The sequence below is a fragment of the Papio anubis genome, chromosome 1 (assembly GCF_008728515.1).
Source record: "Papio anubis isolate 15944 chromosome 1, Panubis1.0, whole genome shotgun sequence".
NCBI classification, from domain to species: Eukaryota; Metazoa; Chordata; class Mammalia; order Primates; family Cercopithecidae; genus Papio; species Papio anubis.
In genome coordinates this window covers 195,161,706-195,180,686 of record NC_044976.1, presented here as the reverse complement: position 1 = coordinate 195,180,686, position 18,981 = coordinate 195,161,706, and the positions used below count along the sequence as shown (strand labels likewise).

The 18,981-nt window shown below is 44.9% G+C and overlaps 1 protein-coding gene across 1 annotated transcript in view; it reads left to right on the top strand.

Annotated features, from left to right (window-relative positions):
• The first annotated feature begins 6,074 nt into the window (after positions 1-6,074).
• The window catches only part of UCK2 (uridine-cytidine kinase 2), an 84,613-nt gene continuing 71,706 nt past the window's right edge, over positions 6,075-18,981 (top strand). Inside the window, exon 1 of the mRNA XM_003893493.3 lies at positions 6,075-6,507. Within this exon, the coding sequence (XP_003893542.1) occupies positions 6,409-6,507 (99 nt within the window). The 5' untranslated portion in view covers positions 6,075-6,408. The remainder of the gene's footprint in view (positions 6,508-18,981) is intronic.

The window sequence follows — 18,981 nt, the reverse complement described above, 5'->3', positions numbered from 1 at the left end:
GTCTGACGTTGACGCCATCAGCAGTAACATCCTCTGCTTCTCCTCTTCACAATCACCGGAGCTCTGAGACTAGGGTGAGGCAACGTAGGTATGAAGGAGCTGCTCCTTTCCCACCCTGCACTTGTACTTGCTCAACCCAAGAGTCGGTGCCTCCTCACTTTTTGCACTCTAGGCACATCCCTTGTCTCACCCTAATCCCAGCTCTGTGTCACCAACTATAATGCATCCATTATGTTCTGATGGAAAGAGCATCAGCCACAGGAGGAGGGAAGAGGTACTAGTAGATTATCTGCAGAGACAGTAACCTAAGAACTAATTAGGGAAAATGAAGGAAGTCATTGCAGAAAAGTGGGATAGCAACGATTTAGTCTGGTGACAGGAAAAGAAGTAAAGGATCAGATATGCGTCTAGGTGAACAGGATGAAGCCAAACAGCTTAGAACATCGTGAATAAAACATGGATTCTGAGGCCTGCTCTTATCAGGTGCTGGTAACTGGCTGGGCAAGACAACAGAATTCTCAACTTTATCTCAGCCTGTTTTCAAAGAATCACGTTATAAAGTGTCCTGGTATGGGGAAGGGAGAGAAAAATCAGAAAATCTCTATAGAACTAAAATCTGTATGTTAATTTTTTCAATTCTGTGAAGACTTTTTCTTATGAGATTTCTGAAGTTGGGCCAACTAAAATTTAAGGGCCCTTGAATGACTGTTATCTTTGCTGAGAGAGGGCGTATGTTAAATTCCACCAAATTAATAACCTACATTTGCGTATTGTCTTACAGGTTACTACGTTCTCTCCGACGCAGTCTTTTTAAATCTCAGTCATTTCTCTTTGCTTTTGCCCATTTCTGTTCCCATTTCCTAAAACTCTTTCTTCTAGCCCTGGTTGACACTGATTTTTTTTTTTAAAAACAGCTTTATTAAGATATTCACATACCATGCAATTCACCAATTTAAATTGTACAATTCAATGGTTTTTACTCTATTCAAAGTTGTGCAACCATCACGACAATTTTAAAACACTTCCTTCACCCCGAAAGAAATCTTGGACCCATTAGCAGTCTCTCTCCATTTTCCCCACTAACCTCCCTAGCCATAGGCAGCCACAAATCTACATTGGAGGGGGCCCATTCTGGACATTAATTTTTAATTTTTATTCGAAAGTGCCCCTGTAATCTCAGCACTTTGGGAGGCCAAGGCGGGAGGATCACTTGAGACCAGGAGTTCGGGACCAGCGTGGGCAACATGGCAAAACTCCGTCTCTACAAAAAATACAAAAATTAGCCGGGCACGGTGGTGCGCATCTGTAGTCCCAGCTCCTTGGGAGGCTGAGGTGGGAGGATCACTTGGGCCTGGGGAGGTCAAGGCTGCAAGTGAGCTATGATCATGCCACTGCATTCCAGCCTGGGTAACAGAGTGAGACCCTGTTTCAAAAAGGAAAAAAAAAAAGTGCCCTTGGGGAATTAAGAAGTCTTATTTTTGGAACTCCTGACCCCTAAATGGTGGACATGTGTGATAAATCAGAGAGCTGTGACAGAAATAGCAGGGGAAGGGGAAACAGTATTTATTTAACAACTACCATGTACTAATGTATATAATTACTTTCACAGCCATCCTATGAAAGAGGTATCATTCAGCAGTTGAAGAAGCTGAGGTTTATAGAAATTATGTAACCTGGCCTGGTGTGGTGGCTCATGCCTATAATCCCAGCACTTTGGGAAGCTGAGGCGGGCAGATAGCTTGAGCTCAGGAGTTCAAGACCGGCCAGGGCAACATGGTGAAACCCCATCTCTACCAAAAGTACAAAAATCAGCCAGGCGTGGCGGCTGGTGCCTGTCATCCCAGCTACTTTGGGGGCTGAGGCAGGAGGACTGCTTGAGCTCAGGAAGCGGAGGTTGCAGTGAGCCAAAATAGCACCACTGCACTATAGCCTGGGCAACAGAGTAAGACTCTGTCTCAAAAAAAAAAAAAAAAAAAGAAAAAATAATTATGTAACCTGTCAAAGGTTATAAAGTTAGTAACAAAGCAAGATTATAAATCTTTGTTTTCTGACTAAAACTTATTCATCTTCTTTGCACCAGAACAGGGGTTCTCGCACTTTGGTGGGCATGAGAATCACCTGGAAGGCTTATAAAACACAGAATGTGGAGCTCCACACACAGAGTTTCTGATTTACTAATTCTGGGGTGGTGCTTAAGCGTTTGCATTCCCAGATGCTGCGCTGCTGCTGGTCTGACACTGCACTCTGTTGTGCTGCCTAACAGTACCTGAGAATGAATTGATTAAGGTCACAGAGCTGGATGTGACTGATTAAGGTCAGAGAGCTTTAACATCATCCAGCCGTCTTTTCATAACAGTGCTTATGATCTGACAAAGCAATTGCTGATTGATAACAGGTGGAAAGTAATTAGAAAGATAATACAGAGAACGAAAATGCTTCGGATACATGATGAGGTGTGATAACATCTATTTTTCTGGCTGGGGAATGAGATAAAAAAACAGAGAATTGATCATGGTGCGTGAAGCACCTAGAGTTAGAACACTTCAGTTGGGTGCAAAATGTAACGTTCCTTGTCTAGTTCAGAACCCATGGCTACTTAAGGGGAGAAGGCAGGCAGACAAAGGACTGTCAACAGCAATGTCTCTTATTGTTCTTTGGCTACAGCTGCACTTGCATACTCATGCTGACTTCATCCCCAAATGTTAACTAGGCCAGAACTTGATCAGACTGAAATCTGTAAAAGAAAAAAAAAATCATCACAGATACCAAGAAAATGTATTTCCTTGGATCTGTTCTAACTCTGAATTTTGTCAAAAATTTCGATTTTTTTTTAAGTAGGAGGGGAAGGAGGACAGTTCAAAATCACTTAATTCAGAATCTGCAGTGTAATTGTTATGGTAGGCTCAAATGCGATTTGAACATTCCTAGCTATGGGATTTGGTGACCAAGCTCCCAAGAGAGGATGACACAGCACAGGGAATAGCACAGGCAGCCTGCCTTGCTTTGTAGGGGGCAGAGACGTGAAAGTCCTTGTTGAGGTCACTGGAGCTGAGAGTACTCTTCATAATTTAAATGGACACGGGTAATTTCCTTATATGTAGGCAAGCCAGCCCTAGGGATAGGAAAGAGAAAGAAAAACAGGGAGTACAGAGTACAGATGGCTGCCCTCTGCTAATTAGGCCTTACCTTTATGTAGAACGCTTTTGATTTTTTCAGACACTTTCATGTATATTAACTCATGCACAGAGGTCAAATATTATAATTATTAAACAAAGTGCAGAGAAGTATGGAGAATTAACTCAGTTAATGAATTAGCTCAACTAGGTAATAGGTGTATCTAATACTAGGATTAGATGGGGACAGTCACTCTGGAATGCCAGGAAAATGAAACATTCAGAAATAAGTGTAGTAACCACATTAATGCTATCAAGGGAACAAGCCTTTCCTTCCAAAGTGACAGAAATGAAGTTTACTTGTTGGTGTCTTCTTACTTCATATTCATTCATTTGTTCATTCATTTACCATGTACTAAATGCTTCCCACTTGCTTGTCATTCTGCTCAGTGGGCCTGGGAGATGCAGAAATGAGACATTATCTTTTTCCATTTATTGAGGCCCTACAAGGTGCCAGAAACTGTTCTAGGTGTTAGGGCTATAGTTTTATATATATATATATACACACACACATATATATAAATGTATAAGCCAGTGTGGAGTTAAGTCAATTAAAATTAACAAAGCAAAAGGAAATAAATCCTATAATAAAAATGCCTTGATGGATAGAGGGATGGGTAGATGACCAGTTATGTTTTAAAACAAGTATATATATGGTATGATGTTTATAATGATAGAGTCTAGGTGGTGGGTATATTGGTGTTTGCTGTAAAATCTTCCAACTGTGCTTAAAAATTTTTATGATAAAATATTATGGAAGAAACACTATAGGAATGACAAGGAAGGTGCAGATTTGAGAAAAGTTTATGAAAGACATGACATTCTTTTATTTTTTTAAGAGACAATCGATAGAGGAGTGCAATGGCATGATCACAACTGCAACCTCGAACTCCTGGGCTCAAGTGATCCTCCTGCCTCAATATCTGGTGTAGCTGGGACTACAGGTGTGCACCTGTGTTTGAAGAAAAAAGGTCCATGCCCAGCTAATTTTTATACTTTTTGTGGAGATGGGGGTCTCATTATGTTGCCCAGGCTGGTCTCGAACTCCTAGTCTCAAATGATCCTCACTCTTCTGCCTCCCAAAATGTTGGGATTACAGGCATGAGCCACCCCACTGGGCTTTGGCATTCCTTTATCCTCCTCTTCTTCTCCTTAACTACCTAATATCCCCAAGCTAACCCTCAGTTGTAGGTTCAACTTCCAAATTCCAATGGGTTATAAAGAGTTCTACAAAAGTCCATGACGACTAATAAATCTATCTAGTAGAGAAAAGACCTTCTGGAGAAGAGGCTAACTCTAGGACCACCTAAAACTCACCCACTCCATAGCTATTTGGTAAGGCACACCTTTAGGAAACTTCACCTAAATGCCTGCTTCTGGGTACCAGGTAGTGGCCACTCTCCCCATCTGTTTCCTGTCTGAGCTGCTACAGAGTTTGATGTTAGATGGTGACATAAAATACAGTTATCCCTAGATATGCGGAGGGACTGGTCCCAGGACGGTCTACATGTAACCAAATCCACACATAAAGTCCCACAGTCAGCCCTGGGGAACCTGCACAAATACTGTATTTTCCATATGCCTTTGGTTAAAAAAAAAAAAGCTGCATAAAAGTGAACCTCCCAGTTTGAACCTGTGTTGTTCGTCAACTGTAATTTAAAAGTGAAAAAAGGTTTGTGTTTTCTGGTATCCTTTTTTGTTTGTTTGTTTGTTTGTTTGTTTGTTTTTTGACACAGGCTCTGGCTCTGCTGACCAGGCTGGAGGGCAGTGGGGCAATCATGGCTCACTGCAGCCTCGATTTCCCTGGCTTGAGAGAAAATTATTTTTTTCAAAATAATTTTCAATTTAAGGTAATTTACTAAGTTTCAAAAGATAATGCTATCGACGTAAATTCTGTTTTAGATTGTAGGCCCCATCAGCTCATTGATACCAGTCCCAAGTTCAGAGAAGAAGAGACTGGAAGTTACTGGGCTAGTCCTACCTCTCTCACGTATGTCCCAGCAAAACTTCTCTTTCCAGTTTCAGCCCTTTAGAGACCTTTTTTCTTCAAACACTAATATAGGGCTTAGACTGTACCAGCACTGTTCTGAGAACTTTACATATACGAATTCACTTAATTCTCACAAAAATCCTGGGAGGTATTTGCCATTATTATTCCCATTTAACAGATGAGAGCACTGAAGCACAGAGAGGTTAAGTAACTTGCTCAGGGACCTGGATGTGAATGCAGAAATCTGGCTCCAGAGGTGGAGTCTGAAACTGCCTTTCTAAGTGACTGATTGCCAATCTCTGGAAAATCAGTTCAATCGAAGGTATTAATGGATCAAAATGTCAGTATGTTTTCAGATACCCTAACTCCATAGGAAGCTCAGCGTATGGGATTTGAGATACTGTAGTTTAGAAGGGAATTGCTTTTCCAAGGGAGGGCACCCTTCAGATAAGCCCCTCAAACTGCCCTTCTGTAGAGTCGCACGAGGACAGGCCTGCTAAAAAGGATGGCGCTGGGGGGTTTCCAAGACAGGAAATATCTAAAGCCAGAGGCTGACATATTATCTTGGCGAACGGGAGAAGGGAAAAAGAACCCTCATTTTTTGGAAACACAAGTTTTTAGTCTGGATAATGGGTAAATGACATTAACTCTTTGTTCCACCCTAATCTTCCAAGCTTGCTCAAATTTTGCTTCTCAAACCTGGGCCATTCCTTCTTATTCAATTTGCCTATTAATTCCTTCAAGCTTTTTATCCCTTCTGAAATAGGTGGTAGCATACCAAATTGAAACACACAACAGCCTGTTTCTTTCCCCCAGGGTCCGCTAGGGCGCGTCGGAGAAAGGGTTAACCGGGCGGGTGGGAGGGAGGGTCGGGCTCACACCTTTCGCAGAGACCTCGGGCGGCGGCGGGGCCCGGGCGGGGCGGAGGCTGGGGCCAGACGCCTCGCCGCCTCCGCCTCGGCGAATAGCAGCGCGCTGCCCGCCCGGATTGGAGCAGCAGCATCACGCTGACCTCTGCCTGGGATGTAAACCGGCCCGGCCGCTGCGGGCAAAGGAAGGCTCTTGGCTCCTCCGGGAAACCCAGCCCCATCACCCGGCTCTGAACGGCTCGCAGGCGAGCGGCAGCAGCCTCGGCCCCGGCAGCGCCCAGCGGCGGCTGCGGGAAGCGGAGGGAGGCCGACGCGGGCGCGGGCGGGGAGCGTGCGTCCGTTCGCACAGGCAGCGGGAGGAGGGGCGGCGCGAACCATGGCCGGGGACAGCGAGCAGACCCTGCAGAACCACCAGCAGCCCAACGGCGGCGAGCCCTTCCTTATCGGCGTCAGCGGGGGAACGGCCAGCGGCAAGGTACGGCGGGGCCCCAAGCCGCGCTCCCCTCCCGGCTCTGGTCCCGGCGGCGCATGTGGCCGGCGGCCGCGGGCCATGTCAGTTGCTGCAGCCACCGCGTGGCCCGCGCGCCTCCGCTCCCGGCCGCGCTCCAGCGCGGAGTGCGCCCCGCGCGGCCTGGGGGCGCTGCGGCGGGGGCGGGCGAAGACTCGGGCCATGGAGGTTCTGGGGGTACGCGGCTACGATCGCAGGGCTGGAGTGCTCCCCTCGCTTTTCTCCCCCTGCGTTAATAACTCGTGGCCGGGGTCCTATGGGGGAAGGGCAGGGAAGCGGATGCTTATTGTTTTGCAAGTCCAGTGTTGGGGGAGAGGGCTTTCCGCAGGACCCCCTACGAACCCCCGATGGCCCCCCACCCCCCCACCCCAGCCCGGGTCTGGCACAGACGTGCTCGCCCAGCGGCGCAGCCCGGTGCTGAGGGCGGAGCGAGCCGGGAAGCGCGGCCGGGAGGGCGAGGGTGGCGGGAACGCGCGAGGCGGCATCCCGGGGAAGGGGAGCCCCGTTTGGGGCTGCACTCAAGGGCTGGGGATTACAGGGGTTTCCGGGTAAAAGCCTGAGAGCCAAATAGGTGCCGTGACATTAATGAAACGGTAATAGTAGGGGCTTCTGTATTTTAAGGTTATGAGAGGAAACGTGGTCGACTTCAATGAGAAAGTTGTACTGGCTCCATGCTCTTCGGTGTCCGGGACGTACGCGTCTTGGATCCACGGAAGGGGGTCATCGTATGGGCGTCTGACACTCTTAGGAGCCTGTTTCCTTTGTTTTATCAGCAAGGCAAGAAGAGACGAGGGAAATGACTTCCTAGCTTTACCCGGGGCTTTTTCTGCAGGTGGAGAAGGGTGGAGTCCTCCCAGATGCTTCTTTTCTTTGCTCCTCTAACAGCCTTTAAGATGTGGCTACTTGTTTTTCCCACCGTTTAACACCCTCCAACTTCATTTGGAGCACGGGTTCCTCAGGGGAGCCTGAGAGCTGGGTGCTGGTGTGCGGGTTTGGAGAGGCGGGATGATGCTTCCCCGGGCTGGGGAGAGCAGAGCAGGAAGGCTGGTTGGCGCCATGAGGAAAGAGCCACGAGGTTTTCGCTCCCGAACCGACGCGTCCGTAGCCCCTCCTCCATTTTGGTTTTACGTTTTTCCCTCCAGGTCTGGACGACTTTTGCGCAAGGAGCCCAGCTAGACACGGCGGCTGGCCCTGTGGAACTTCTGTATTGATGAAGTTAATCTCGTCCCTAGCTCCCAGGGTTAGGAATCGGCCTGCTTTAGGTCCTGAAGTTTCTGTTCTGTGTGCTCCCTGGTTGAAGGCTTTTTAAAAAAATTTGTAATTTTTGAATGTATTCTTTACTATGACTTATACTAGTAATTCAAAGCAAAACCAGAGTGCTAGCCCTTTCAGAAAGCTTTACCTGTTCTTTTAGAATTATTCTTGCCCTTCTGGCATACGCCTGTTGGATTGAGAGCTTTTATATGTGTGTGTGTGTGTGTTCGTGGCTGTTTTCCCAGCCCTCCTAGCACAGTGCCTGCCTGGCATGTAGTGGGGTCCAGATTTTAAGCTGAAGTCCAGTCCTCCTAAGGTGGGGAGGAGACGTAAACTTGCATATGAGCTTTTAGAAACAAAATGACCTTGGTAATCGTCTAAATAATTTAGTTACCATCAGGGTGAAAACTGCCACCCTAGAAGGTGAATAACTCTGTTCTTGTTCTTGTGTATTTCTCAGTCGTCACCTGTTCTGACTTGATAATCAGGACAAGCTTTTGGTGTTACTTGGGTAAAGTGTGGAATGGGAATAGTGGTGAGCCAATATGGGAGAAGCTAATTCTCTGCCTCCTAAAGTGCTGGAGTTACGGGTATGAGCCACTACCCGGGCTGGCTTTTTAATCTTTATTTTTTGTAGCGACTAGGTCACCATGTTGCCCAAGCTTGCTTGTACATTTTTGACATACAATTGATTGATAGTTTGTCATCCTTTAAGATTGTTGATATTTTTGTTATTAAAAAAATCCAAGACTGGGCCTGGTGGCTCATGCCTGTAATCCCAGCATTTTGGGAGGTGGAGGCAGGAGGATTGCTTGAGCCCAGGAGTTTGAGACCAGCCTGGGCAACACAGTGAGACCCCGTCTGTATAAAATGAAAATTGTGGTGGGTTGAGAAAGTTATTTTGACCTATGTTAAAAACCAGATTCTCAGCTTGGACAACATAGTGAGACTTGTTCTCTACAAAAATAAAAAAATTATCCAGGTGCGGTGTTGCATGTTTAGAGGCTGAGGTGGGAGGATTGGTTGAGCATGGGAGGTCGAGGCTGCAGTGAGCTGTGATTGTGCCACTGCACTCCAGCCTGGGTGACAGAGCAAGACCTGTCTCAAACAAAAACCAAAAAAGATTATGGCTGGGTACAGTGGCTCACACCTCTAGTCCCAGCACTTTGGGAGGCCAAGACAGGAGGATGACTTCAGAACCAGCCTGGGCAACAGAGAGAGACCTTGTCTCTAAAAAAAAAATAAAAATTAGCCATGTATGGTGGTTTGTTCCACCAGCTACTCAGGAGGCTGAGGCAGGAGGATGGCTTGAGCCTAGGACTTGGAGGCTGCAGTGAGCTTTAGTGCCACTGTACTCCAGACTGGGCAATGTAGCAAGACCCCATCTCAAAACCAAACGAAACCAGATTCTCATATTTCCCCCTAAAGGACAGGTGTAGTGACAACACTAAAAGGGGGAAAAAAACCCAGGCTAAACTTCTTTGCCTGCATACATACCTGTGACTTTTGGGTATCGTTCTGTTTCCTTTTTATTGCCTGTTCCTTGTTCCTGTGACCTCTTCATTGGACAACTGAAATAGCCTCTGAATCTGTTCCATTACACTGTCATCAGAATGGTCTTCCTTAGGAATAGCTCTGGTTGTGCCATTTTCCTTTTCGGAAACCTTGGGTAAGTCCCCATTGCTCAGTACAGGTCAAATACATCAGTACAGTACAAATCCCCTTGGCCCCTGAACGTGGTCCCAGGCTATTTATTGTTTTTATTTTTATTTTATTTTTTATTGAGATGGAGTCTCACTCTGTCACTCAGGCTGGAGTGCAGTGGTGCCATCTTGGCTTACTGCATCCTCCACCTCCCAGGTTCAAGCAATTCTCCTGCCTCAGCCTCCCGAGTAGCTGGGATTATAGGCATGTGCCACCAGGCCTGGCTAGTTTTTTTGTATTTTTAGTAGAGGTGGGGGGTTTCACCATGTTGGCCAGGCTGGTCTCGAACTCCTGACCTCAGGTGATCTGCCTGCCTCGGCCTCCCAAAGTGTTGGGATTACATGCATGAGCCACCATGCCCGACCTTATTTTTCTATACAGCCAAATGCACACAGACCATCTTACTGAACTGCCTTCACTTAACATTTTTCTCAGTCGTCTTCTTTTTGGAATGGCCTTTAGGCTTTTTAAGGCTCAACTCTGTTAATACTTCCTCGAGGGAACTTTGTTACCTATTTCCTTAATGAGAATTATTTTTTCTTTCTTCTGCTTCCATAGACTTACCATATCTTTCTTGGCTTATGCTTATTTGTTGACTGCTTCTTCCATTAGAGTATGTGTTCTACGAGAGAATACTTTTTCTTAACCTGTTTAAGTGCTTGGGATTGAGGGGAAATAAGGGTTTTAAGGAACCATGAGAGAAGGTCTCTGTCCTTAGCAGTTTACTGTTTCTAAATTTCTTCCACTGTTTTTATCACCAAGTCACTTTATCATTAAAGCATTTGATTATCTATTCCCTTTGAAGTCAGGTACCAGTCTTCCCTACTGGTAGATGACAATGGAAGATGAGGTTAGGGGAACTTTTGACTTAGTGATAGGACTGGGATTGGGATCTAGGGTTTTATTTTTTATTTTTTATTTATTTTTGGGACAGAGCCTTGCTCTGTCACCCAGGCTGGAGTGCAGGGGTGCGATCTTGGCTCACTGCAACCCCAGCGATTCTCCTGCCTCAGCCTCCCGAGTAGCTGGGATTACAGGTGCCCACCACAATGTCTGGTTAATTTTTGTACTTTTAGTAGAGACGGGGTTTCACTGTGTTGGCCAGGCTGGTCTCGGTCTCCTGACCTCATGATCCGCCTCGGCCTCCCAAAGTGCTGAGATTACAGGTGTGAGCCTCTGCACCCGGCCAGTTTTTTTTTTTCTTCTTAAAATCTGTATCTGTTTTGAACTTTCTCCACAAGCAGTGGCCTCTTCGTATGAGTATTTTTAGGGAGGTTGGCCTGCGTGTGACCAATATAGGGCACGAGAGGAGATGCCGTCCCCTCTGAGGTGTGGACTGCCACCTCAGTGCAGCTTGGCCATGAGTCAGCATCTGCTTTTGGAGTGCTTCAGAATGTGCTCTGGACCCGTGTCGGCTCCCACTGCCCTGTTCTGGAACCTCGGTCGCCATCCCCATCCAGCCAGATCACGTATTCCACACCCTCCTATCAGGTGTTCCCGGGACTGTGGGGCTGGTTTGTTCCTTCTGCTGTTTTTCTCAGAGCTGGCATTGTGTGTTTTCCATCACCTCAAACTGCTGCCATGGCGGGGAAGGCCTGGTGTGATCTGGCCCTTGGGACCTCCTTCCCTTTCCCCCTCTAGCTAGTACAGCCACACCCACTCTCGGCATGGCAGGCTTTCCCCCAGCCAAGGATGTCCGCACTTGCTGTCTGCTCTGCCTGAAACTCCTGCTTTTTCACCGAGCTATGCCTAGCAGGATATCTGGTAGAATGAAGAAACCCTGGGTCCTGCTGCCTCCAGTAGTTCCTCTCCTGCTGCCTTTCCTCAGGCTGTATTTCTTCTTTGTTCCTTGAGTGTCTTTGAAGTATGGTTTCTGATGCTCACTCTGTCTGTGGTCACCTACCAGTTCACTACATAGCATTTGCTTTCATGTCATTTCTTTGTCACATCTTGCTTTTATGAGGTTCTGTGGTGGAGACAGATTGTCTTTGGGAATTTCACTGCTGAAGACCTGACCTTTTTTGCTAGTGGGCTTGGTAGTGGTGCTGTTGGAACTACTTACGGTCTCTAAATCTTAGACTTGTATTTTAGTATTTTAAAATCAATAAAAAAGGGTTGAGGGTATGCTTTTATATGCGAGTGTGTATGCATATGTCTGTATGCTTTCATGTCCATGAAACCATTTCAGTCATTAAGCTGATTTGTCATGAAAGCATTTGATCTTTTCACCATATATATAAAATATATAAGCATAACCCATATATAATTATGACATACAAAGTAGGAATAAAAAAAGAAAAAGGAAACATTTAGAAACATAATTTCTTTAATAGTATAAAATCTTTCGATTGTTACTAAAATATTTGTGACTGAAGATTGAAAGATGTTTTGTTTTTAAAAATCTTGTTTAATACTTGGTGATTCTTGGATGGCCTTGGTGGTGGTAGTTTTGGTGATCATTCAAGACTGAAGGTTTTGTTCTAAGTTTAGTCTTCTGAATTTTTATTTAATGATTATCATATTTGAAAAAGTTACCCCTAAAAAGATCCAAGTAGAGGAAAGTTATCATTTTATAGTACTTACTAAATCATGATGTTCCCATCCTCCAATTATGCTATGACTTTTCTTTAAAACGAGCTAGAATATTTTCATCTTGTAGTCCTAGCTACTTGGGAGGCTCAAGTGGGAGGATTGCCTGAGCCCTAGGAGGTTGAGACTGGAGTGAGTCTTAATCCCACCATTGCAATCCAACCTGGGCGACAGAGCGAGACCCTATCTCAGAAAAAACAAAAAAAGTTCCATTAGTACACGATTTAATATAATAACCTGAAAAATATAAAGAACCATACAAAGCCCTCCAGCATTAGACTTTCAGGCCTCATAAGTGGTAATTTGATTACGTGAGGGGGCAATGGTTCTAAATGTATGCTTGAGAATTTTGAACAATGAGAGAAGGTAACAACTCTGAAAACAATTTGCTTTGCCAACTTGCTTTTAGCAATACTCTTTCCATAAGATGAGTTTTTTTCTTTCTTTTTTTGTTTTTTTTTTTTAAAGCAGTTGTTTTTACTTGGTTTCTCCCTGTGAAACTATAGGAAAGGTGTCAGTATTTCTGTGAAAGCCCACACTTGACCTTCAGTACCCTATGGGACAGGGGACCAGCAAGCAGTACTTTTTATTCCTGTGATATGTAGTCTTTGGCAAGAATTTTGCCTGACACATACATGGCAGAAACATAAAAATTTTGTGTGGGTTGTAGAGTTGTGCTGCTTTATTTCCTTATTCAGCCCATAAGTATGCTATTTGGTCTGACATTTTTACCTTTTTTTTTGGCTGACTAGCAGGGAGCAAGGGCTATTTTGTCATCTCAGCTAGCATGCTGTGCTTTCCCTTGCCTGTCTTGTAGAAGTCCAAAGTTCTGTGTCTCTGGGATTGCTTTTCCTTGGGAGTGGAGATGAGTACTGTCTTTGCCCTTCGCAGGCTTCTAGTCTCCTAGGCTGTCTAGATAAAGCTTGTGGTAGAATGGGCTGACAACAGTGCTGATTTTGGACTATGGTCTAAAAGACATTTTTGCATTCATAACCACTAAGAGAATTTTGGAGAATTCTTCATCCCATTTTGCACATATAATACATATATTTTTATATGTTATAAAATATAATATATTTTGTATGTTATAAAATGTTTTTATGTTATAAAATATATATATTTAAACTTAGTTATTATTATTATTGTTTTAGAGACTGTGTCTCACTATGTTGCCCAGGTTGGCATGAACTCCTGGCCTTAAGCAGTCCTCCTGTCTTGGCCTCCCAAAGTGCTGGGACTATAGGCATGAGCCACTGTACTGGGCCGCATCACGTATTTTTGACATCAGTTTTTTTCATTGTAAATAAAGAGTTGTTGAAAACAATTGTTGCTTAAAAACAACAATTGTTTCATTCTTTTAAGTTATCTGATGAGTTCTAACTACTGTAATAATTTGACCTATTGTCATACATTGTAAAACCTGTAGATGAACAAGCTCTTATTTGAGTCAGAAATGTTCACTTTTCTTTTTTCCTCAATCATTTCAGTTTTGCTTCCCCTGCAAAATATTAATTTAATTTCATTTTTTTATGCTTGAAAATATTTTGTCACTCTATCATATGTGACAAAAGTATACATTAAAATTTTATTTCCTGTTCTCATGAATCTAAGTATTTATTTCTTTTGGATTGCATTACTACTGTACTTATTAGTACAAAATTCATCAAAACAAATGGATACTGCCGGGCGTGGTGGCTCACGCCTGTAATCCCAGCACTTTTGAGAGGCCGAGGCAGGTGGATTACCTAAGGTCAGGAATTTAAGACCAGACTGGCCAACATGGGGAAACCCCATCTCTACTAAAAATACAAAAATTAGCTGGGCGTGGTGTCGGGTGCCTGTAATCCCAGCTACTTAGGAGGCTGAGGCAACAGACTAGCTTGAACCTAGGAGGCAGAGGTTGCAGTGTGCCGAGATTGTGCCACTGCACTCCAGCCCGGGTGACAAGAGCAAGACTCTGTCTTAAAAAAAAAAAAAAAAAAAAAAAAAACCAAATGGATATCTTATACATTTTTTTTTTTGAAGAAAGCATCTTGATGAGATAGAGCCTTCCACCCCGAATTATTTGATGATTCTGTGGATAATTACTATTTAATACTAGAATAAGATTTTTCATTTGTATAGCTCTAAGCTTTAAGGAACCCTGTTGACATAAATAAGTAGATGGAAATGGAAAGAATATTGTTATATCAAGGTCAATCAGACTCAGTTTTTACCTTTGAAATTATATGTCAAAATACAGTGGATTTTTATGAATCAACTAGCTTGCCATTCATCTCCTCTAATTTTGTAGAAAGCAGGAAAACTGGAAACCTCCAGACCTGTAAAAGGAATTGTTATTCCATCATTAAGTCATTCATCTTCCAGTATCAGCTTGAGTATTTTAGATCACCCTTTTGCATGGATTCAGAATGGAGGGGTGATGGGCCTTTATTTTGTAAAATGAGAGAAGCCGGATTGTGAAAGGGTGTCCCTGCTGTCACTTGGCTCGGGAAGTTTTCACGTACCCTAGTTTGAAGACAACTGATTTAGGTAGCTTGGTGTCTTAGTCTGTTTTGTGCTGCTGTAGCAGAATACCTGATAATGAACAGAAATGTATTTCTCACAGTTCTGGAGGCTAAGGAGTCCAAGATTGAGGGTCTGACACCTGGCCTTTTTGCTGTGTCATGGTCGTCCCATCCTGGAAGGCTGAAGGGCAAGGGGCGGGGGTGGGGAGGAGAGAAAGTGCGTGTCCTCATGCACAAGAGGTTCAAACAAGGTTCCTTTTGTAAGGAACCCGCCCCTGTCATAACGAATCTGCTCACATGATAAGGGCATTAATCCAGTTCATGAGGGTGGTGCCTCCAAGATCCAAACACCTTCCATCAGGCCCCACTTCCTAACACTGCCACATTGAGCATCAAGTTTTCAACACGTGAACTTTAGAGGACACTTTCAAACCACAGCACTTGTGTTCCAGCCCACTGTTGCCACTTACTTATTAAGTATCTGTATATTCATCTACAGAAGAGGGTCCTTACAGCCCTTACATTTTCACAGTTCTGTAACTAGCCTTGAGTATCCTATGATTGTTACCACTGGCCACATAAAGTACTTCTTGAATCTGAACCTGTGTAAGTGGTAGACATTTGTAAGCTTTCTTTGGTGGGATTCTGAAAGACTGACATCCTCTGCCATTTGCTAACGTTCCTCTCAACTGGATACCAGTTAGATTTCCTGAAGGTCCTGGTACCCTGTATGCTTACTGTCACTTGCAAACCTTTGCAGGTGTTGCTGTTTGCTGTTTTTGGGTCCTCCTCTTCTATGTTGCTAAAGCATCCTAAACAGACCTCAGTTACAGAAATTATTTTCCCTGCCCTGTGTGGTCCTTGCTTGTTTAGTGTATCTTTAGGCTGAGCTCTCAGGATCAGGGACTTTGTTTTACCTCACTATTGCCTGAAGGTAACACATGTCCAAAAACAGGAAGGATGAGGAGGTTCTCAAATGTTTGTTGAATAACCAAATATTAAGTATTTTTTTTTCCAAACTCCGTGTATCATAGGAATTTCAACATGTCCAGTATTGAACTCCTCATCTCACCCCTTAAACATGCTCAATCTTTAACCTTCACCATCTCAGTTGATGACAGCTTCATCTTTCTAGTTGCTCAGGCCTAAAACCTCAGGGTTATCCTTGACTACTCTTTCTTTCTTCTGTAGTCTCAGACTGTCTAGAGAGAACTTACAACGAATGGCTGGTAAGAGTGCTGACTTTGGACTGTAGTCTTCAAACATGTTTGCATTCATAATTGCTAAGTCACTTGGATCCAGTCCATTAAGAAATCCTGTTGGCCCTGCCTTCACAACGTATCTGCAGTCTGAGCACTTTTCTACTCCTTTGCTTCTACCCTGGTCCAGGTCATCATTCATCATCTGTCGGTTGCATCATTGCAGTTGTCTCCTGACCCATCTCCCTCTTCCTTCTTTGTATACATGTTGTATTCTCATAACAGCCAGAGTGATCCTGTTAAAATGAAAGTTGGATAATTCCCTGCTCTGATACAACCCTGCAGTGGCTTCCCATTTTACTCCTAGTAAATTAAGTCTACAACAAGATGGGGAGGACTCTACAAATGGGTCCTTTGCACTGGCTGTTCATTCTGCCAGGGCATCTCTTGATACCAGTGTCATTAACCACCTTCCCTACTTCAAGTGTTGCTCACGTGTCTCCTTCTCATGATCACTATTTAAAATTGTAAACATTACACACTCAAATATCTGTTGAATGGTTGAAGAATGAATTACTTTGCTCAGTTACCGCTTCTAATACTAGTTTTAACATTAAACCTGTTGCTGGGGGATGTGGATAGTTGTCTCTTTGCTGTTCACATTTGTATTTCCTTCTGGGGTACCATCACCTGGATAAGATTGCTGGCACGTTGTCAGTCACTGAGCTTGGTCTTGTAAGTGTGCATGCTAGATGGCTTAGATGTCTGTTTAATGGTGCATTAAAAAAAAATCAGGCTGGGTGCGGTGGCTCATGCATGTAATCGCAGCACTTTGGGAGGCCGGGATGGGTAGATCATCTGAGGTCAGGAGTTCCAGACCAGCCTGACCAATGTGGTAAAATCCCATCTCTACTAAAAATACAAAAATTAGCTGGGCATGGTGGCAGGTGCCTGTAATCTCAGCTACTTGGGAGGCTGAGGCAGGAGAATCACTTGAACCAGGGAGGCAGAAGTTGCAGTGAGATCGTGCCACTGCACTCCAGCCTGGGTGACAGAGCAAGACTTCGTCTCAAAAATAAATAAATAAATAAATAAATTAATTAATAAATAAATAAAAAGAAAAAAAATCAGAGAGTGACTTTAACTTAAACTTTTAACCTTAAATTCTTATTGTCATGCTCTTAAAAAACTGTCACCTATTTTGTTTAACTTAATACTTTTAATTGAGGTAAGATATGCTTTTTTATTAGTCGGTGGCTACATTTTTCTCTACCTCCTTTTGTAGAGAAAGGAAACGTTTGAGAGCAGAAGGAATAGAATATTGAGTGATACACAGTGTTTGAAAGAGAGGTAGTGAATACTCTTCAGGAAGGAAATGCAAGCTGAGGGAGCCCTCCTTGTCTGACTACAGAGGGAGGACACAAGCTGAAGTGGGCATGAGATTGGCCATTTGGTTTCTGGAGGAAGGGGTCAGGAGACATCCGTTGTTAAGGTAGAAAAACTTGTGTTTTGGATGTGTCTTCTGGGAAGAACTCAGTCCTAGCCTGCCATGAGGCTCTGCTTGCTAAGTCTTGGTGGAGTATAAGGTGTTTTTTTGGTGTGATAGAATTGAAGCTTTATAATGTCTCCACTTCAGATTAGGATTGAGAATCCCTGGTTTGTTCAGAAAATGCTTCCTTGAGGTAAGCCCAGGAAGCTTGATGGAGTGGAGAACATGCGTGGGTTTTGGAGTCAGCCAGGCTTGTGTTAACATTCCTGCTTGGCCACTTCTTTTTTTTTTTTTTCTTTTTGAGACGAAGTCTCGCTGTGTCGCCCAGGCTGGAGTGCAGTGGCGCGATCTCAGCTCACTGCAAGCTCCGCCTCCCGGGTTCACGCCATTCTCCTGCCTCAGCCTCCCGAGTAGCTGGGACTACAGGCGCCTGCCACCTCGCCCGGCTAGTTTTTTTGTATTTTTTAGTAGAGACGGGGTTTCACCGTGTAGGCCGGGATGGTCTCGATCTCCTGACCTCGTGATCCGCCCGTCTCGGCCTCCCAAAGTGCTGGGATTACAGGCTTGAGCCACCGCGCCCGGCCCCTGCTTGGCCACTTCTAATCTGTTTCTTCTGAACCTATTCCTACATCTGTGAAAAGGAGATGATGTCTGGTTTGGAGAGGTGTTGGGGTTAAACGATAAAATGTATGTAGAGGTATATGCTTCTGCAGCGGGCCGGTCACTTGCCAGTACCGTGATTCATGTTCTGTGCAGACGTGCTGTCAGAACAGGCTCATTGGCCAACCTTCCCTCCCTACCCCCGCCCCAGACGGAGTCCTGCTGTGTTGCCCAGCCTGGAGTGTGGCGCGATCTCGGCCCACTGCAGCCTCTGCCGGGTTCAAGCAGTTCTCCTGCCTCAACCTCCCAAGTAGCTGGGATTACAGGTGCCCGCCACCACACCCAGCTAATTTTTGTATTTTTGGTAGAGATGGGGTTTCACCATGTTGGCCAGGCTGGTCTCGAACTCCAGACCTCAGGTGATCTACCCACCTCAGCCTCCCAAAGTGCTGGGATTGCAGGCGTGAGCCGCCGCGCCTGGCCCTTATTGCTTCTTTAATCCAGGTCACAAATTGCAGTTTTTTTTTTTTTTTTTTTTTTGTTTGAGACGGAGTCTCGCGCTGTGTCACCCAGGCTGGAGTGCAGTGGCGCGATCTCGGCTCACTGCAAGCTCCGCCTCCCAGGTTCAGGCCATTCTCCTGCCTCAGCTTCCGAGTAGCTGGGACTACAGGCGCCCGCCACCACGCCCGGCTAGTTTTTTGTATTTTTAGTAGAGACGGGGTTTCACCATGTTAGCCAGGATGGTCTCGATCTCCTGACCTCGTGATCCGCCCGCCTCGGCCTCCCAAAGTGCTGGGATTACGGGCTTGAGCCACCGCGCCCGGCCAACAAATTGCAGTTTTTGAAGCATCCACCCCTTCCTGCTCCTGAAAGAAAAGGTCCATGTCTTTGTTCATTCAGTCACTCATTCAGTAAATATGTGTTGATTACTTACAGTGTGTCAGACACTTGTGAGGTGCTGGGAACACAGCAGTGCATTAGAGAAAGGCCCTGACCTCAGGGAGCTTGTATGTTTAGGTCTGACTCATCTGTGTTAATCCAGTGCCCAGTGTCATGGTAGGTGTTTAAGCGTCTGCCAAACTGCATTAAGTAATACTCC